This window comes from Notothenia rossii (assembly GCF_949606895.1).
Source record: "Notothenia rossii genome assembly, chromosome: 2".
Taxonomy (NCBI): Eukaryota; Metazoa; Chordata; class Actinopteri; order Perciformes; family Nototheniidae; genus Notothenia; species Notothenia rossii.
The window spans coordinates 72,492,617-72,514,086 of record NC_136904.1 but is presented as its reverse complement, the minus strand read 5'-3'; the positions used below and the strand labels follow the sequence as shown (position 1 = coordinate 72,514,086).

The following is a 21,470-nucleotide window of genomic DNA, read 5'->3' as shown; positions in this document are numbered from 1 at the left end:
GGACAAAAAGAAGAATGACGAGCAATTTCACACTCTTTATCATGCATGAATTATGGCTTTTAAAGACAGGTTATACATCCAGCGTCTGCACATTTGGTGCCTGTAACAAGCCCAGACAGCACTATAAGACGGCCCCGTGGTGCCAAGTTTTCCCCGGACTGCGCATCCCCGACGGCCCGGTGATCCTTACCTCTCTCCTCGCCCGACACCGCCGAGGGCTCGGCGCACGGAAATAATCCCGAGAACAGGGCTAGAAAAGCGAATAGGAAAAACTCGGACATGTTTTCGGAGAGCGGGCTATAAAGAGCCACAGTGCTTCTCCCGGTCCTGCTCCTGCTCCCGGTCCGGGGTCCAGTCTCCCCCTCCACCACCACCACCACCCGGTTGTCGTAGCGCCGTAATACGGTGATGTCCAGCGGAACCGGTGCGCAGAACAGTGCAGCGCTCCCCCTGCTCCGCGACACATGCACACCGCCGCTCTGTGCAGCTGAACAGACGCACCGGAGACGGCAGGAGAGATGAGAGTCAGGGGCAAGGGAGGGGAAGGCGGGGTGGGGGAGTGTAGGAGGATAAAGAATGAGTACGTTTCCTGTCTTTTTCTCAATGATTAAACGCCATCAAGGTGGCGCAGCTCGCCTGAAATTCATCATATTGGTTAGCTGTGCAGTCAGTGCAGGGGGTGTCAGACTGAAGTCCGGGGGAGGTGATTCGGAGACAGGGGGGTTAGTCAAAAAAAAGAAAAAGTCAGAGAATGAAAGGGGACTAAGCTCTGCTCTCATCATTGTCTCTAACTGTTAAAACATAATCAAATATCCTGTATCGTCCTACTAAAACATATGATACAGATTAAGCTTTTAGCCTTAATCTTTATAACAATGCGGGCAAATGTGACTGAGCTTCTTTACAGTTATGTCAAGGACAACCCAGAACTCAACCAATACATTGAGGATTCAACTTGACATTGCACACACAGTCAGATTTAGACTGCTCATAGTTGTCAAGTAGTGTCAAGTGCTTTGCTGATTGGCACATCGGTAAATCGTCCCATTTACGAGTACAGTTGAAACATTGTAATTTGGTCCTTTCCGGGTCTTGAACCCGCGACCCTTCAAGCCATGTCCCTACGAACTGAGTTACTGTCAGTGGTAGTCTGCCACCACTACTGCCAAATAAACAAAAATCTGTTGCGAAAACCTGACTGATTCCGACAGACCAAATGTCGAATCCTAAAATAAAACAATAATCAACACACACAATTGAAAACACAGTGATATTAACACTGTATGTAACCCTTCCTTTTCTTAAGAGCAGTTGGCAGCTATTAGAGTTTAGAGATCTAGTGCCTTGTTCAACAGCACCTTGGTAGAGATCAGGAGGAGAATTGGCCTCTCTCAAGGTGCCAGTCCACACACTGGTTCCTATTGGACTTGAACCAGCAACCCTCCAAAGCCATGTCCTTAAGAACTGAGCTACAGAGAGAACTGCAAACTGTTGGCCCTTTTTCCCCCCGTTTATCTTAAAAGGGCAACACTCTACTACATGGCAACATTTTCAAACATCCCTCCTAAATACCAGACCATGAGGCTTATTGATCCGTCTGAGAAGCTGTGGTCACTTTGGAGCTTGTATATTTTCACAGTGCTTTGGCCTAATGCACCAGAGGTTCATGGAGTAACTGCCAATTTGTAGTCAAGGCAGTTGTGTTCTGTTGCCATAAAGCTCAGGTGAAAAGCCTGCCTGAAGAATAATTGGAAGCTTTTGTGTTGCTACCTTGTAAGTGCTTATCTTTGACAGAGGTAAACAAAAATAACAGAAGCACAGCGAGAAAAGTTGGAAGCCCTCTGATTTAGAAGAGGGGAACTGCTGTGATAAATGTCATTTCGGTGAATTGCTGCAGTCCACTTGAGACTTTCTTGCTGTTTCAATAGAGGAGCAACAAAAATATGGCGCTGAGCTAACAAGAAGGCAATTATTAAAAATATTTCAGTACTGTAAGCATGCACTGACATGTGAAAGAGACATGTCTTGAGCAGAACATTTGTTTTAAATTACAAAGACTCACCAGAGTTTTAAATGATTACCAGGAAAAACTGACCAGCAGCAACACTACAGTAGCTGAAAGAAACATGTACAGTATGCAGACTTCAAATTAGTTGGATTAAGAGATCCTGACACTCCAACATATTTAAAGAGTCAATCTTTTGGAAAGGTCTATTGTTTTTCAAGGGGCTATTACAAAGTCTGCATGGTATTTTTGTGAAAATTGGCCTTAATCTTCTTTGTTTTTATCCACTTTCTGCAGAAAACAGTCAATATACTTAATTCTAATGGTTCACAATTCTGATTACAAAAAATGGAAATGTTTGTGTTTCAATGTATTAACCATATATACCATATGGTTTGTTTCACAGAACCATCTGAGAAGCCATTATGGAAATTAGCTGGCACAACAAATTATAATACTTGGCAGTTGATTGGAGGAGCCATATTTCAATCAAAGCCTTGCCAAAGCCAGTCAGAAGAAGAGTGCAAAGCATATTTTACATTGAGCAAATCCTTCCGTTTATTCATTGAACTTCTTATATGAATAATATTGTTCTGATATAATTGCTGACAAATCAGCACCTAAACAACGCCCATAGCTGCCAGTATAGCTCCTCACAGGCATGGAGGAACCTGATTGGTCAGATCAATGGTCATTCGGATGAAAATGAATTACTTAAGCCTGACAAGATGATGGTGATATTATGATGCAATAAATCTCACATGATATTGTTTAAATTTAGCTGCCGGCAATTAAGTGCACCTAAAGTGAAACATTTTTTAAATGTATGGCAAAATTGGTACTGCATCATCAGTAATAATATATTATACAGTATAATTCTTCATGAGTCAGTACAAGTATTTTTCTTCAGCCATATAAAACACATATACGCTATTTAATACAAGGTTTATTTTTTACCACTAGGGTTGTGGGTGTTATAACAGCAAGAGTATTGATATCCGCCAACTTAAAAGAGCAATTTCACACAGTTCTGAGGTTTTACATTTGTGATTTGCCTTTTTTACATCCCATGGCTAAGAAAAACAAATTTCTAGGGTTAGTAATTTCCAAAATTCTATTTTCGTTTCAAAGATAAAATGCCTATGTGCTGTGAAGTCATGGCTACAATCATCAGAGCTGCTGAGGGTTATAAGTAGATATTTTCCTTTGTTTGGAATGGATGATGTATCTGAGCTGAGTGTGGGAGAACTTCAGAATAGCAGCGTGTCATAGCTTTGAACAATGTTTGGAGTAGAAAATGAGAGCAATGCATATAGCATGCACATGTGTAGACAGCAAACAATGTTTAAATATTGGTGTGGATCGATCAGGGCGAAACTAAAGTCAAATGCAGGGGTGGCATGGTTTTCTACCGTAGGAGTATGTCAGTTTATACACTTGGAGAGTCCAAGGTTATTGGAATGTAGACTGGAGTATTTTACAGGCAATTACAAGCTGCCCTAAAACCAGTAAAACCACAGGCAATTGCAAAGTAATATACTTAACACACACTGCTTTAATAAGGTTGTGCCATCGTTCAAAAGAGCTTGCAAAGAGCAAATTACAAAAAAACAATCTCACCTCAAGTTCTGTGGAGCTGTTCGGAAGATCTTGATCATTGTGAGGCACCAAGCTGGTTGGCATAAGGAGTCAACAACAAGTCAACAAAGAAAGTTAAACTATTTACATATGTTTTATTGGGCATGTTAAATAAGGGAAATGAACAGAACTCAACCTTAAGATGGGGGATCATACCATTCTTTAAAACAGCGTGGTAATGTTGTGCACTGACAGAAATGTTAAGAGAGTTTCATTTTCATGTTGTTTTATGTTTGTTTGGTCACTCACCATTTGCCTCTCATTCCAGGCTTCCTGATTGTCCACCCCTTGTGTGTCTCCTGTGCTCATCAGCACCAGCCTCGCCCCTGATTGTTTTCACCTGTGTCTTGTTGTCCTGTGTTTAAATTCCCCAGTTTCCCAGTGTTCATTGTCAGTTCCCCTTGGCTCAGGTCAGATCTAGGCTCTGCGTGATACTAAGAAGATTTTGTTCCTCACTACGTGAGCGGTTTTCTTTCGTACCCTTATGTCATCTCATTTTGAGATTTGATAGTGTTTATTTTTGTTCACCTACTGAAAATAAAGTGTCTTACAAGTACTTTACCTCTGTCTCCTGGGTTGTTGCAATTGGGTCCTATATCCTGAGTATCTGAGTTCGTAACAGGTAAGGCAAACACTTAAACTAAAAATACAACTAAATAGTACATTAAGTCGATCAGCATCAGTTTTAGAAATTGACCAAGAATAAAGCATGAACAAATGAATACATTCCAATTATATTATTATTATAATATATCCCAAATCTCAATCTCCCCCAACAGGATCTGACAGGCACCTGGTAATATGTGGTTGGCCACTTCCTGTATTTCAGAGCTCTGTTTCAGGTGCTGCACCTTTTGCCCAAGATGACAAGCAGTGGCATCCTCATCTCTGGTAAGTCAAAGAAATAGAGACTAGCATGATTTAAGGCAAACTGAACTAAATTTATCTTAGCAGACTACATACAGAAACTAATGAAATGCAAAAATACTAAACAATGTATGAAACATAGGATTGTTCCATCATGTATCTGTATACTGATATGTGCAAGAGGTTAAAAGGTGAACAAACTCACTGAGGAGAAAATTAAGTGTGAACTGTAAAGAATACTAAACGTTATGTGTAGGAGGGTCACCAACTATCAAAGGTGCAGCCATACAATCATGGTCAGTTTAGTAACTTTCAAAATGCTAGTTAGGTTTAGTTTGATAGCTGCTATATCTGACGGCCAAAGGTGTAACACATCAAAGGTAACATGAACACATCGTTTTTAAAGGGCTTAGGAAATAAAACCCTGATCTTTACACAACTTTAACCCTTAGATCCATGAGTGACTGGACCCTACACTCTTCCATAAGTGGGTCAAGAAGGACCTGTACCAGAATAACATGTGTTATTATGCCATTTGTCATTTTGGTTAAGAAAAATCACATCATTTTAGACATTTTTTTTACATTTAGAAAAAAATGGTTTTGAACATATTGAGAACCGCACAGTATTCCAGTCCTTTTTCCGAAACTCATCTCTTCTACTCATAGCCCACCCCCCATCAATCCATGCCGGTTGATCAAGTTTGATAGTCCTATACCCCCCACCCTAACCTTCCCTTAAATTGAAAAGCGATTTTGAGTCCTTGAAAAGCCCTATACAAATATAATGTATATTATTATTATTATTATTATACATACAGGTATCAGATCTTGCTGTGTAAAATAATCTTCCTGAGAGGTGTCACTTGTGGTCCACAGTGAATGTATTCCTGACAGCCACAGGCGATACGAATCAGAGGTTCCCATTGGATTCCATACAAAATGCATGCGGGTCATGTTTGACCCATTTATGGAAGCTTGGGATAGTAATACAAAAACTGCAATTTCTTCAAATTTAAATGGCATGATATACATTTGAAATACTTTTTTCACCCCATGAGGGTTGACGCTAACTTTACATGGACGCTGCCGCATATACGTTCTCCTGGCGAGACCTCAAATAATCTTTGTAATATCTATCAAACTATAGATCCTACACATCCACTGGACGTGGATTCTAAAAGTACAATATACACTTCTCGCTAGAAATCTAATCAAAAAGCATTTTAATGGCCAAACTATCCTACAATTTAGGATTTTCCAGAGAGGGTTATTTGTGAATATACGACCCTCCGGAGCATTTGCAATCAACGGGAGCATATGCCTCAAATTGTTGTTTCTTACACGACCACTAGAGGTGTTAAACTTTAAACCGTGACTCTAGGTCGTAATAAACTGCTGAACAATCAACCTATTTGGTCGTTTTTTGGAGGAGGACAGGTTGGTTAATATACCATACCACTCTTCAGCGTACTATTATCAGAACGTAGGTCTTATCATGTCATGAGAGAGCTAACTTCTCTGTCGTCCATCAGTAAGTGGTTGCAGAACAACAAATTGAAGAAAAGACAAAAAAAATGTTTGTGTGGTCTCTCTTGTGCAACCGCACTGCGAGGGGGACCCAAGTTCCCATCAGAAAAAACAGGTGGGTTTGCTATCCTGGCTCCAAAATGGTGGAATGAGCTCCCCATTGAAATCAGGACAGCAGAAAGCTTACACATCTTCCGGCGCAGACTGAAAACTCATCTCTTTAGACTCCACTTCGAGCGATAGAATTACTAACAAAACACTTATATACTAATAAAGGACTGGCTTATCTAAAGCCAGTTGAGTAGCACTTGAAATGTTTGGCTCTATGAAACCTGATGTACTTATATGATTCTGTTTTCTTCAAGGTTGTATCTTCCTTGTCGAATGTACTTATTGTAAGTCGCTTTGGATAAAAGCGTCAGCTAAATGCAATGTAATGAAGTACATCAGTAAAATATAAGTTAATATGGAACCTAGTAAAGATTGTCGACACAGGAGACTGACCCATCTTTTCCAGAATATACAAAATAAAGTATATGTTTCCCTCTTTTTTTAAAAAGTTTGATTATTTTCCCCTCTGTAAATAGAGTGTCTTTGAGAAGTGTGATAAGGACTATATCAATCTTACCTGTTATCATTAAAACGATAATATTCAGAAAGAGACTGTTGCTAAGGAAGAAACTAAGCATTGTCTCTTGTCGACTGCAAAATATTCAAATGTCCTCTTTAAACGCTTCTCCTAAATGCATGTACTTCTGCAACACGTATTCATTACCAGCGGATGAACCAAGCTGTTAGTGCTGCTCAAATACAAGCAGCCATGTCCTGTCAGAGCGTCATAAATTCATTAAGCGAAACATTGTTTACGGTGACAGAGAAATGTATCCGGGATTGGATGGCTACATGCCTAACTTTCATGCGGAACGATCTGTCGTGTTTTATTATTGAGTTGTCACCGAGAATGAACAAGTTCAAGTCTTCAAGGACATTTCTCAAGCAGTCTCTGCTGTTTCTCACTGCCAGGATTGCACTGATTTCTGCTACTGGAAGAAAAAAACAAATGAATAATTCCATGAGGCTTTCATTTTTTCCCCTTCTTTCTGAGAGCGGACTGAATTGTTCCCATCACAATCACAGTGGCTACACTTTGATTGAACAGCTACAACTGCTTTTTTTTTTTTCAGACTTTGATAAAGTGCTCTACTTATGTTCGAAATGATTTGTACATATGCGCTAACACCAGAGCCGCATTAGCTCTTGAAATGTTGCCTCTTCTATTCACCTCTGCCCTTAATTATCTAGAGTCACCCACCTTTACACAGTCACATCGGCTCACATTGAACAACCCTTTCATGAAATGTGAGTGTTGCCATGCACAAAGGCACATGTCAATAGGAATGATCCTCAGTGCGGTCCAGCGGGCTTTAGTAGCGGCCGTGTCAGAGGGAATCAAGAGCTAGTGGCTGGTCGTACCACTGAATAGCATAAGCTAGTGCGGACTAATGGCCGCTCATGCATAGCGTGTCATTCACTTGCGGTACAGGTCCTGACATACAGGACAGGAAGGGGGCTTGTCATGAGTATACGCTGACATGCGGCTACACGGAGGCCCACCTCACGTGACCTCTGGGTCGTACATCTGTGGCCCTGCAGGTCCCCTTGGTGCTCCTGTCCCTGACTGACATGAGTGATCACCATGCCAACCCTCGCACCACATTCGGCCCGCACTTCTTGTTTTGCATGATCCAAAATTAGCAGCAGCGTTTGATCCTGTTTGACCCTGTCATAGTTGCAGGCTCATTATCATCCTGATAGCCCCAACATTTTCAGTTTATAGGTTCAGCATTCTTCTCCAGCTTTAGAAGTGATTTTTAAAAAGGGAGGACTGAGCGAGGATCTGCCCCTAAAAAATATCTTGTCTGATGTCGGTTTTGTTTCTTTTGACAGTTATTAGGCAGGAAAAGCAGGAAGTCTGGTTCTGGTTGTTGCTGAGGGAGAGTGCAGTCCTGCGCCTGGGCCATGAAGTGATGAGGATCCACGGGTGTCCCCCAGGGTCTCGGTGCTTGTTAATCAAGCAGTGGGATGACAGGCCATTTGCTGCATAAATCACTGCATTCTCATCATGCTGAAAATGACTTTTTTGAAAAGGTAAAATGCACCTGTCTGTCAGGATAATGTAACATAGAGCTGTATGTGTTTCAGCCTCCATCAAACAGTCTTCAGAATGTTTTTTTTATAGTCTTGTTCCAAATATGGCCGCCTTTTGTCATACGGATATTAATCCTCTGTCTCACACGGAAGTCGTCAATAGCCAGTGTCAATGTGAACCAACATGTGTTATTGTACAAGAGTTGATTGTTCCTGCAGTGCAATTTTATTCAACGTCTCAGAGGAGATGAACATTGCACATTCAATTCTCACATTTACAGAGTAGCTGTGATGCCATTTCCTGTGCTTGTTCTTAGCTGTTTGAGGAGCAATTTCAACAAAGCAATTTCAAGTTAATTGTCTTTGTGTGAAAACATAAAAAAAAAAAAGCTTCCGTAATCTCTATTTATTCATGAGTGAAGGAATAACCCCGGTCCTGTAAGCGAAGAAACAGCATGGCACAAGGACTATTTTGAAAACACTATCTCTTTTCTTCCTTCTATTATTACTTGCAGTTTAAATATTTTTTGGGGGGAAATTATGCCAACACACTTTATCAACCTCAAGGGAAAAGAAACAGGCAGACACATGCTCACACACAGCCAAAGACACACTCATCTGTGTGGCAGCAGTGCACTGACTTACTACTGCCATCTAGGGATACATAAGGATTCTCTTAAGTTCTCCTCTGTGTGCATCATATTCATAGTGGGGGCACTATATACTCTGTTTTAAATTGAACTGATACAATTACAACCCAAAAAGGACAAACAAAAAGTATCCTCAGTGTGAGCTTATGTTAAAAAATAAAACACTGAGTCACTGTTAGGCAAATAAATACATTTCCATTTGTGCGTGACCGGTGAAGTATTTTTCTTTTGCAATATTCTGTGCCGGTTCCCAGTGGACATCAGGGTTGGAGGAGCCACAATGCAGACAGAGCAGCTCGCCATCTCTCTCCTCACACAGCTGGATCCCACTCCCACCGAATAATAACCTCAATCTCAGCTCTGCCTCAGGGGGGAAGCCTTGGAGCCGCCCTCAGCTTAGTGCAAGGCTTTGTGTCCGTATACGCGCACACTCACACACTGTCACTCTCTCCTGCCACAAGTCGCTCTGAGAGAAATGCTCCACTGATTGGCAGTAGTAGAAAAAAAAATCCGGACAGAGGAGCAGAGCCGGGAGACTTGGAAGTCGGGGAGGAGGGCGGTATGGAGGCAGCGGGGGGGAGGCGGGTCGAGTGGAGTGTGTGTTTCTGATCAGGAGGGGGTTCAATAGTAGTTTCCCAGCAGTTCGCCCCCTTCGCACCTCTGGGGGGTTCACGCAAAGTGTTTGTACGGTGGAAGGGGAGGAAAGGATCGGGAAAAGGAGGGCCGGCGGTTGCGTGGTTGTGTTAAGGCCGCTTCACGCCAACCTGAGACGGTTAGGGGGAAAGAGGAGTGAGATAAAAGAGACTGCTGGATACCAAGCTAACGAACAGCCCCGCTTTCCATCCCTGATTGCGATTTAAGATGTGTGGGTAGGTTGAGCTGAGGGGGGTGAGCAGTGGTGAGTCAGCTGACCTTTCCGAAAGTCCTTCACCTCAGCAAGCCTCCGCGTGGAGCCCATTAACAGCCCAAATTTGACAGCTTTCAATGAAATCAACCGTAATTAGCCTACTTTCGACGTACATTTTTGGGTATATCGGATCCCAAAAAACAGAAACCCAAACATAAAAAAATGGCATTTCAGAATGTGAATCTATTTGCGGAGTATTAATACACTCAGTCTGTTTCTACAGTTTTGATGGTAAGTGTTCTGTGCTCCCTTTTCTCACTGTAGTTGGCCATCCCGTGTCTCTAACTCATAGTGACAGGTCGACTTCATGGTGCTTCTTTTCACAAGCCGTGGCAGCAGTCCAACACGCGTCCAGCAACACACACACACACACACACACACACCTCCTCAGCAACATCTAAATAGGTAATTATCTGACTTGTAAGAGTGGGGAGGTGGCAGCCAGTGCACTTCACGTGACCAGCCTAAAACGAAAGCCTCCACTCAGCAAAGGAATATTAATTGCCTTTTCCAAGTCCACAGGGGGAAAAAAAAGAAGAGAGTTGCCTATCAACAAGCGGCGTCGACCAGCTTCTCAGCAAGGTTACTGAATAGCGTCATTGTTGTCGTCTCCTTGTCGGAGGGAACAGCACGCCAATAATGCTGGTGGTGTGTGTGCTTCAGCATTGGCTTTCTGTCTGTCGTAACTGTAAAAACACGGGTATTTGTTCAGCTGAATTGGAGAGAGAAAGAGAACAGCAGGGGAGAGAGGGAGGTGATCCAGGATTTTGGAGGTGAAATAATCCATTATACTGCAGGTTTTATCATGCCTGTGTGCAGGGGTCAGGCATCGGTTTCTTCATATCGGTTCGGAAAAGTAAATACAATGTATAGATCTAGAAATGTCCCCCCACAGAGCTCCCAGGCATCAAAACATGCAATGTAGAATACTAGCAATGTTGCAGCAGGAACAGGATTGGTACTTCTTTTTTTTGTTCACTGCCTCAGCTCATTGATATGCAACGTGGCTCTTACACTGATAATTGCCTGCTGAGCTCCAGATCAATTCTGTAATTTGCTATCAAAACCCCATGATATCATGTGTGTGCAGTCTTATCAGAGTTAAGGGGAAAAGAAGAGCGACAATGGAGAGGGACAAGGAGAAAAGCAATGACTTTAAGAGTAAATAGGAAAAGTTAAGCTTGCTTCACTGCAGGTATTACCTTATTACCTACCTGTGCAGTTTGGAGTTTTCACTGTTCTGCAAATATAAGAGACACAATGGCTCTAGGGAAAGAAATAATGCATGGGCAGGGAGGCTTTCTCCTCACAGCTGAAGCCTGATGGGGCTAAATCAGGTACAGTATATCCGGTTGCCTCGGGTCATAATAGCTTCATGCTTGGTTAGATTTTGGTTAATTTTTAATGTAACTCATTTTGATATTTCTCTGCATCCATATGTGTAATCTGTTGTGAGTAAGAGGTAAAGCACCCAGCGGGACAGGAGAGAGTGTAACTGTAGCTTTACATTATCCTGACAAGCTATAACGCAATTAATTAAATAAAGCAAGCTGATGGGAGCTTTTTAAAATCTCTGGTGATTAGGGGAGAGATTCTCGACTGTGGGAACATTACGCACACGTGTGACCCATGAATGTGCCTGCTCTCCCCGTACTGTCATTCTATTCTGGATTATGGCTGTGGGAACATTTTAATGGCTTGGTAGTAGTCCAACAGGCGGCTGGTTAATTTATAAGGGTGAATTACTCAGAGTATTTATCCATACCTTTTTAAACTTGTCTGGCAGGGTAAGGAGTTATTATAGTAGAATGAGATGTTAAACATCCACGCTAACAATAATGCATTCAATTTATTCCGCAATCCCCAGTACTGTACTGGTATGGAGGACATATTGGTATATTACATCAGAGCTATCAATAAAAAACATCAAAGCACACTTTTTTGTATTGCAGCAACTATTTTGCAATGAGAAATGTAATCCTCAGCATTACCCACTTTAGCATTGTCTATTCAAAAGATGAATAGGATATGACAAATCCTCACATTATGCTTTAAAAAAGCTTAATAAAAAAAAAAAACATGTATATGTGTTATGTCTTTATAAACTAAAGACATATCTACTATGAGAAGTTATAGCATTTCAACAGTCTACCAAAGATTCAACAATGATATATATTTCTTTTTTTGTCATGAGTCTCACTAACAAACAGGCTAACAAGACCTTATTAGGGCTGCCTTTCTGAAGACAATGATTGCTGAGTGAAAGCAATAGGTGATGGCCTAGCCAGGAAGAGGACATCAACAAAGTGTAAGTATTCACACAATGCATTAAGGTCTTTCATTTGCAGTCACAAAACCAAACCACAGTTATGTTACACTGATTCTTCTCTCTCTAAGTTGGAGGATTTCTAATGTGTTCCCAACTAATCGTTCATTTCTGAAAATGGAGTTAAAATGGCAAAGTGCAATGGAATAGCACTCAGAGTTGGAGTACTTGTAAACATAGTAAATGGCTAATCCATTAAGAACAAAAACAGGACCCTAAAACTGAATTCAGCCATCATTACTTGAATCGTATACAAGTAATGTTGTCCTATCTATACCCTGAATACCTGCACAGGTGTTATCTTTTTGTATGCTAAAGTTAAAGCTAAGCGAATTATCCTTGGGGTCTACAAAGTTACCTCACGCCATGAACTAGAAAAAGTGATCAAGGTTAAAGTCATCTTGCTTGGCAGGTGCAAATTAAACTAATTGGAGTGTGAAAGAGATGCCAATCAAGCATCATCTGTACACACCCACACATTTCTAAGTAGTATAAGCAAGGGAAATAAGGGAAATCTACTGGCTTCTGCAACCTTGATAATATATTAACTAAGTAATGGTGAGCTGTAGGTGCACAATTCAAACTCCCTTGACCTAAACTTAAAAAAAACAGTGCTTTGTCATTTACAACCCAAGGAAATCAGTTTTGTCCAATATAATATTAAATGGCCTGAGGTCATATAGTAGGAAGCTAATATATTATAAATGTATCTTGATACTGCCCGGTGAAGCAGTACCAATTTCTAAGATTTTCGCCAACAGAAAGTAGCCTGAGAACCACTTCCCAACCAAAGATATATATATTTTTAGTCCAAGAGGGGATGAAATGCATCATGGGGCCGTGAGTCGGACTCAGCCTTAGTAAATGGGGTCAGCTCTACCAGTTGAGCTACCTTGGTGCCCCAGGAAAGGTTTTTTTAATATTCACTTTGCTAGGTTCCAGAATAATCAAAACACTCTCAGTCAGAAAAGGTTGTGAAAGCACAGAAGTCTCAAAAGGGCCTTAACAAACTGTTTGTGGTAGAATATCTGCTGAAATGAGGTGTGCGTTAAGTCGAGGTAGGATCAGAATGCTCCGAGTGTGCAATTCTCTACCTTAAGCCCTAAAGAAAAGGCGGAGTCATTCCCTGATTGGACAAAAGGTGAAATGCACCGAGCTGCTCTCAATTCGCAAGTAGCCCCCAACTGATTTGAATAAACTCCAATTAAAATCTGAACAATTTTAACATTCAGGTGAATGAACTGGGAAAAGTGAAATGACAAGTAAAAAATAAAATATTTTTACTCATCATTTGTTTTCTTTTCTACCTGCACAGCAGTTGTGCCTCCTGGAAATACTTGTAAACCTAAGACTACATCCTGCAGTTGTATTGCATCTTGGTAACAATCGTCTAGGAAGCATCCACAGACAGGCGACATCTGTCGAACGTCAGTCAAAAAGTAATGTCGAGATAAGAAACATGGACTCCATGTTGCATCAGCGGCGGCATACCTAGCTGATCATTCATAGAGATTTTGTCTCGATGACCACTTCATATCCAGCTAAGCCGTCAAGACCCTGTCTATCTGTCTTTGGGGATGCTGCTCTCTTTGTTGTATATCTTGCATGAGTTGCGTTGATAGCATTTATGGAAGCTGACAGATTTTGGTTGTGGTTTGCCGCCTCGCCTAATGGCCTACTACTGTATGATTGATGGAAGGCTAGCGGGAAAAGGCGCCCATCTCTTGGGTTTCCTCTCCACACCATATCTCTCTCTCAACATGCTTACCCTTAATGCAGCATTACTTCAACTCTGAACAAGGTTGATTGATCAAAAACGGTATTGGATGAATATTTGATTCTCTTTTACAAACTGTATATAGAGAATTTTCTTCACAAGTTAATGTTTCAGGAGTTTTTTAGAGCGCGGTTGTCATTTAGCATAGTTCACAATGTGTGGACTTGCTGTTTGGAAATATGACCCGAGGAATAGCTGCCAGTCCAAAGCAAGCACCCTTCACATGTGCTTTTTTCTTCTTTATATTTCCCTCTTAGACTGAGGTCAGACAAATCTGTCTTGACAAGTGCAGCTGGGACTTCAACAACTACTCTTGACAAAATGCTTGCTGTGATGCCTTGAAACTATGTACACAAGACAACAAGGGAATGACAAAGAGGTAGATTGGAGATCACAAAGTACCTTTTGTCATAACATTGTCTCATCTGCACAGAGTGGCTGAATACTTTTCTAATTACAGACGCAATTATTCCTTGCTCAATGGTGCAAAAACTACACTTTGCTATTTCGATATCCTTATGAGGAAACCCTGAAAACAATTTAAGAGACTCCTTTCTTTTCATTTTAATGATCCAAGTACATGTTATACTCATTAACCATCACGCAGAAGCAGGAACGACACCCGCTTGGCACGTTAACCGACACAGTTAACAGAAGCAGTGACACACAACAGTGACACACCACTCATGGAAGCAATTTAGCTACTAAAGCTTCTTCTGTGTCATTCTATGTAACTTCCAATGGATGTCTTTTTTTAAATGACACTACTTATAGCGAAGTTTCCTTCAGCAATGAAGTAATAAAGCTGTCTGTACATTTATAGGTATATTGGAAATAAGAAAAGCAAATAGTTAAGATGGCAGATGTGGCCCTAAATGTGAGGGATTTTGAACACCCTGTCGTTCTCTTTTCGTTAAGCACCGCCTTGCTGCATATTTTCCGTATTATTAAATGGTGACATATTGAATAAACCAACAAATTAACTCATATTGATTAAAAATAGATGTTCCGTTAACCTGTTTTTAAACAATGCCAGAGCTCATGCCATGTTCCCGTCAGTGATTACTTCCTCTCTGTCCAGTGCTCTGTCTTTTAACCTCTTTTCTTGTCTTACCCTGGTGGTTTTTCTTTACCACAGACCGTTTAGCCATCATGAGTCCAGCCTTTCCTTCTCTCCACTAATATAAAAATGAATAGTCCAAAACTACTCCATGGTTTTCTGATGGAGAAAAATAATGCTTGTTGTCTGAAGCAGACGTTAAATTGACTGGACAACTTGTCCCTTGATCCTCCTTAGCAATGGTATGTTCTCCTTAGTAGCGGCCTGTTAAAAAATGTGCAACCTCTCGAATGTCCAAACTGACCTATCAGCATTGAGTATTCCATTAATCGGTGTTATAAGCAAAGTTGTTATTAGCTCATTGTTGTATCATTTATTGAAAGGCATTTACCGTAAAGATGTCTTTGTTCAGAGGGGTCTAGCTTGGGTTTTTAGAATTGTGGTTTATTTTGTGGTTAATTTTATGATATTGTTTGTAATTCAAATCATAATTTTGGGTCTTTTGTGTTAAAGCTCTAGTTAACATTGATGGTGGATCAGCCTTCATTTCAGTTATTTTAGGTTTTGATAGTTTCAAGTTGACAATGTAATGTATGTGGTAGCTACAACAAATAATATACCCAATGACGCACTACAAGTTTGTATTCAATACATATCACTTAGTCAACTACGAGGGACAAAGTTCCCTCCAAAGTGCAATTGGAAAAAAATATTTGCTATTTTTATAGAAGATACACATATTTTGTTGAAGATTTGGCTACTGTTTCCATCTTTCATTTTTGTTCCAACATTCTCTCTTGTTTTTCTTCCCTTCTTCCTCAAATCAACATAACAGTCAGTTGATGTTCCTGTCGAGACATTAAAGAGAATAATGGACCTTATTGTTAACTGAGCTGACACTGGTTTTAAATAAAGTTATTTATTTACTTTTAACATTCATTACTGGCAGATGTTACCAGAGAAAAAAGCCATGCCAACTCATCTAAGTGTCATGACATAAGAATAATGACGTGCAGTCCAATCCAGGGCCAAATTACAATGATGTGTGTCGGAGCTGGAAGTCCATATTGAATCTCCATTTGGTAACCTTTCTCTACCTGAAACAGGGGGAGAGGAAAACAACCCTGTGGCTCCATGTTTGAGAGCAGACACACAAGATATACAGTCACTTCTGAGTTGGTGGATTTCACAACATTTGTGGGCACACTTTGTGGATATCCAGGGGAATGGAGACAAAATCAGTTTTATAGCATGATGTGACACCGTTGTCGCCTTACGCTCCAATGAAAAACAGAAAAAAGGTTTTCTATAGATCTCTGAGTTGTTTGAGGCAGGGTCATCCAACTCTGTTTCAGGGTACACAAATATACAAATGTTTAACTTGGATTTTCTAATTCTTAAATGTCTGGAGGTCAGCAGTAAATCCCTGCACAGACTTGCAGGGTCATTTAGCTTCTATAGTTGAAATGACATTGACATCAAGCAACATCAGCACTCTGTTGACAGGAAATGAACACCAAAAAGGAAAAGAGCTGGATCTGGAAATGTGTTGGTGTTATTGCTTTTACCTTATTTAGAGGTCATTTATAATTTAAATTATTTGAGTTTAAAGTAATAAACCACACACTTCAGGATCAACTGAAATTAAACAGTGGATTTAGATTTTTGTCTGAATAAAAATGTATTTTTAATTGTAATCTATTGCGGACTTAAGTGTTGGCTTGAATTGCATCAACTAAAAAACAATTAAATTAAATTCAAATCATATATATATATATATATATATATATATATATATATTTATAGCAATTAAATAATCAAGTTTTATGATTCTCCGAACAGATTTTCACATGGAAATGAATAAAAGATTCAATTTCAAGATTCAAGGCTTTTATTGTCATTTGTACATAGCTACAGTGTAGTTATGTCAATGACAATCAGAGGTCATAGGCTCCTCCAACAGTGCAACACAATAAAAAAGATAAAATAGTGCAAGTAAATAAAATAAAATAGAATAGAAATAGTGCAGAATGTTCTCTATACAAGTAATTGGAATATTGATATATAAGTTGCAAACAGATGAATGTAATGGATGTTCTTTCAAAAGTTCAGGTGTTTAACATTCTTATGGCCTGATTCAATGGCCGCGTAACACTGTAGGCAGGCAGAACTCATCATAAAATCTAAAACTGTACACTTTTCATGCAAGGCAATGAGGGTGTGTAGTTAAGGAGTGAAATACTTGTATGGACCTTTTAAGGTCAGTGGAGGACGGTGTGATGTTAGATGCAATGTGGCTCAAATGGGCAGGGTCACAAAGGAGGACTGCCAGCCTGATGTGAAATCCAAGTCTTACTCCTGCAGAGCACCACAGAGACAACATGCTTTCAGTTATATATATATATATATACATACATACATACATACAGGGTAACATGGCAACAACATTATACAAACACAGGTAGTCTGTGTGTGTGACTGAAGTGTTTGTGTTCGTATAATTCAAAGCCATTTATTTACTAGGGAGGTTTTGTATACATAAATATGATGATCTAAGACGTTGAAGTCTTAGTTTGACGTTTGAATAGTGGGACAATTTTAGTAAAACATTTGTGTAAGAGTCTGAAGTTTTATTTATTTGTGTTTGTCATTGCTGTTATTTTTGTCTTTTTATTAAAAGAATGAATTAATTCATATTTTTTCAATCTTGTGTATTCATGAGTGCAACCAGGGGGAAAACAGGGGAAGCATTTTCCTGTTAGCCTGTCTCTACAGTAAGGTGTCAAATTAATGATAGGTATTACTGTATATGAGGAGAGAAAGAGATGTTCCTCCTGTGTGTGTGATCAGTTCTTCTCTGTGTGCTTCTACCTCTTGCAGTATCCTAATGTCCTGTCATTGATCTTGAACCTGATGCACCTAGAGAGGACACTCATAAATAAAGAATCCTGAATTTGTGGATGAGGACGGATAGGTGACAACTTCCAATTTTTAGGAATCTTCTGCAGATGGTGAGGAAAAAGTAGTTCCCGATGAGTTCTTGCTATGTACTTTTGTTTCAATTTGTTGTCCAGGAGAATGTGTGTGTGTGTTTTAAAGTGTGTTAGTGTGTGTTTTTGGTTGCTGCACAGGATCAGTTCAGCCTCAGGCACTCACATCTCTAAAGTCCATCAGTGTGTGTAGGATCCAGAGGCAGCGGTTATTAGAGTATATGGGCTGGATTTGGGAATCACTCACAAACACAACACATCACCATCTGATACTATAACTGGAGCAAATTTTCTCTCATTATTTGTAGTTTTTTTTATGTGATGGATGTACAGTGATTTCTGTAACATAGAATAAACATAGGAAAAATCAACACCTTAGTTTGTGTGTGTTTTATTTTTATGCAGTGATGTTAACTCATCCATGCCAGTCGACCTGCTGACATTTTGAGGCTCTGGAGGCTGCAAACAACCGAGACATTGTTCTGATGGACATGACGTATTTTGGCAATGGGAGAAATACACACAGATAACCAAAAACAGATCGGGTATGCCAGTGCCTGCACACGCAAAATAAATAGTATGGTTCTCATTCGTAACACTCCGTTCGATGTCTCACTATGGGATGCGCCTCATCGCGGAGCAAACAGAAGCATCAATCTCATTACGCCAATCCTGATTGGCTGGTGATCTTGACGTCAGCGTCAGGGAATCTATCCCCTATAAGTAGCTTGCGCTATGCCGCATGCATCATTCAAACACCTCTTCTCGCTTCAGAGCACATCTCTATTGGTAGCCGGGCTAGCTCACACAATCCACAGACAGAACCAAGCTATCCAAGCTAACTTCGGTCGACGGGCGCTCGCCGGCTACTTTTATATATACTTCTGCAAGAAGACTGTTAATACTAACACACCAGTTAGTGTTGCAATCTACCTCGCCGTTTATTTCTTCGTAATTAAAGGTAAGGTTTTCATTTTTCAAGCTGGTAACACAACTGTTACTAGCTTGCCTTTCCTCACTACCGACACCAAGGTAGCGGGGACGGTTTTTTCTTTTTCTCTCTCACACCAGAGGAGGGGAAGATAAAAAGGGTATTAACACACCAGTTAATATTCTTTGAGAATACAATTCTACACCGTCGATTTTTTCTCCGGATTAACGACAGGTGGGGAAGGATTTTTTTCTCAGCAACGTACCTGTTACGAGCGGGTCCTCTCCACGCCTTCACCACGGCGAACGAGATGGACGCTTCTCTCCCTCACACCAGAGGAGTCAGGGACTCGGAGGCTCGGCTCTGCGGCTGCGGGTTGAAGATATCAGGCACAGACTCACACCAGGTCTGCTCGTCCTGCCTCGGGCTGGAATACGCCCAGGAGGCTATCGACAACCCCGGCTCGTGCGGGCATTGTGCCCGCTTCACCATCAAGAGCCTCCGCCGACGGCTAGCACGCCAAGCTAGCTTGTCGGGACAGGACCCCCTCATGTCCGCTGTTTCGCCGGCCGGCAATCAAGACATGGGGGCGTCCGCCGCGGTGATTGAGCCCCGCGCTGTATCAGGCTGGGGCTCAATAACAGCGGCAGCTGCTGAACCGGAGCCCCGCGCCGTGTCAGGCTGGGACCCGGTGGCGGCAACAGCCGCGAGAGCGGAGCCCCGTGCTGTGTCAAGCTGGGGCTCCCAACTGGACCTCACCATGGTCTCGCCCGCGGATGATGTCCTGGAGTTGGACTACATGGAGGACGAAGAGGATACCTCTGAGTTCCTCCTGTCCGACTCGGATGAGCAAGACGATGATGTCTTCGTGTCATCAGCTCAGGCTGCAAAGCCGGGAGCGATGGCTGCTCTCCCGGGCGATAGCGCACCAGCTTCGCCCTGTCTGAGCATGGACCTGCAGGCCGTGTGTCAACGTGCCGCGTCCAGGCTGGACATCCCATGGCCTGAAATGGCCAAGGAGAACTCCAGGTCTCGCTACGAGGGGAAGACTTTGCCCCACGCAGCGAGGACAAAGAGGCAGCTCCTTCCAGTCTTCCCGGAGATGCTGGACGAGGTGTCGGTCTCGTGGAGAGACCGCCCCTTCAGTAATAAGGCCCCAATCCAGGGTGCCTCCTCCCTGGACTGTGACGGTATGGAGAGGCTCGGCCTGCTCCGCATGCCGCCCATGGAACCGCTGGTGGCAGCCCACCTCCAACCGAGGCTGGCTCTGACACCAAGCAGGAACCCCACGCTACTGGTGAAGGCAGACCGGTTCCAATCAGCGATGACGGAACGGGCCTATAAAGCCGCAGCGTTGTCCGCCAGGGCACTCAATGTCTCCTCACTGCTGACCCCCTACCAGGCGGAGCTCTGCGAGGACCTATCGAGCAAACCTGTGCCGGCCGTATGGGACGAGATCGCAGCGATCACGGACATTTGCCTCCGTGTGCAGCGCTGTGCAGTCCAGGCCACGGGCAAGGTCATGGGCATAATGGTGGTACAGGAGAGAGCCAGGTGGCTCAACCTGACCAACCTCCCAGACCGGGAAAAGGAGGATGTTCTTGACATGCCTATCGTTCTCGAGGGTATTTTCGGCTCCGCTTTAGTCTCGATGCAGCGGAGATGTGAGTCGAAATAGAAGGAAGACGAGGCCCTCCACCTCTGTCTCCCCCGAAGGGTCCAGCCGCTACCTGCGACGGTCTCGCGTCAGTCCTTCGCCCAAGTTGCCTCACGTTCTGCCCGGTTCAAGGTACAGAGGAAGCAGAGGCCACAGCCCACCCCGAGTCCCCAGCCCAGGCAGGAGACGAGGACGAGCTGGCCGAGGAAATCTCCGGTTTCGGCAGCTGCTGTTCAGGCACAGCCGACTCAGATTTTCGGTCACCAGTCGAAGAAAAAGAAGCGGGAGGTCTGACAGCCTCCTCTCCTCTCCTCGGTGACAGAGCTGGAAGTTCCCTGTTCCCCAGCTCCAGATGTGTTTTCGGGGTGCCACCAGGCCTCCATCTTCCCGCCGCCTCGAGTGATGCCGCAACGCCATCCTCAAGTTCGCCCCAGAAGGGAAACAGACTTAATACCAGAGACAGCTAGTTCTGCCATCTGCCTAAGTCACAAAAACACATGTCACAATTGTTGTTGTTTTCAAATAAACCATTTTTCACTGTCGCATCCAGGCTTCAAGCCGAGGGCGCAGTCCAAAAAAATGAAAAGAAAGACAATAAAAACGATAAACAGTCTGTCGCCTGTCCCTCTTTTGTGAGCAGCTACGGCCTCTCTCAAAAGGCGGATAATAGACAGGTCTGTGAAGGCACCACCGCCATGCGCATGCGCAGTGACGACTGGGGTTATAGAGCCGCTACCGTCACGCGCATGCGCAGTGACGACTGGGGTTATAGAGCCGCTACCGTCACGCGCATGCGCACTGCCGGCTGGGTTTGTGAAGGCACCACCGTCACGCGCATGTGCAGTCTCTGTGGGGATTGTCGAAATGGGGTACCATCGTGTTCAGACACTAGAGGGCCCCATAACACAACAAATAGAGACTCGGAGGGTAAGAGACGTGACATCTCCGCTGGCTCTAAGGAGCAAACAGTGGGAGATGCTCACAG

The 21,470-nt window shown here is 42.5% G+C and overlaps 2 protein-coding genes across 14 annotated transcripts in view; one reads left to right on the top strand and one right to left on the bottom strand.

Moving 5' to 3' along the window:
- Positions 1 to 384, bottom strand: part of lrp1bb (low density lipoprotein receptor-related protein 1Bb) — a 336,417-nt gene extending 336,033 nt beyond the window's left edge. For 5 of the 7 annotated variants that reach the window (XM_079666347.1, XM_079666348.1, XM_079666349.1 and 2 more), the window contains exon 1: positions 191 to 374. In XM_079666347.1, coding sequence (XP_079522473.1) covers positions 191 to 281 — 91 coding nt within the window. In that variant the 5' untranslated portion in view covers positions 282 to 374. Of the gene's footprint in view, positions 1 to 190 lie in introns of all 7 variants that reach the window. The other 2 variants (XM_079666350.1, XM_079666351.1) reach the window with 1 other exon arrangement.
- Positions 385 to 4,018: 3,634 nt separating this feature from the next.
- LOC307030125 (uncharacterized protein) overlaps positions 4,019 to 21,470 on the top strand; it is a 28,030-nt gene continuing 10,578 nt past the window's right edge. The window contains exons 1-5 of one of the 7 annotated variants that reach the window (XR_013805553.1): positions 4,024 to 4,265; positions 4,423 to 4,534; positions 7,987 to 8,187; positions 17,788 to 17,918; positions 18,039 to 18,186. Coding sequence is in view for 1 of the 7 variants with exons in the window: in XM_079666364.1 (XP_079522490.1) it covers positions 4,507 to 4,534 (28 nt within the window). In the remaining 6 variants the exon portion in view is untranslated. Of the gene's footprint in view, positions 4,266 to 4,422; positions 4,535 to 7,986; positions 8,625 to 17,787; positions 17,919 to 18,014; positions 18,187 to 21,470 lie in introns of those variants that run through there. The other 6 variants (XR_013805554.1, XR_013805552.1, XR_013805550.1 and 3 more) reach the window with 6 other exon arrangements.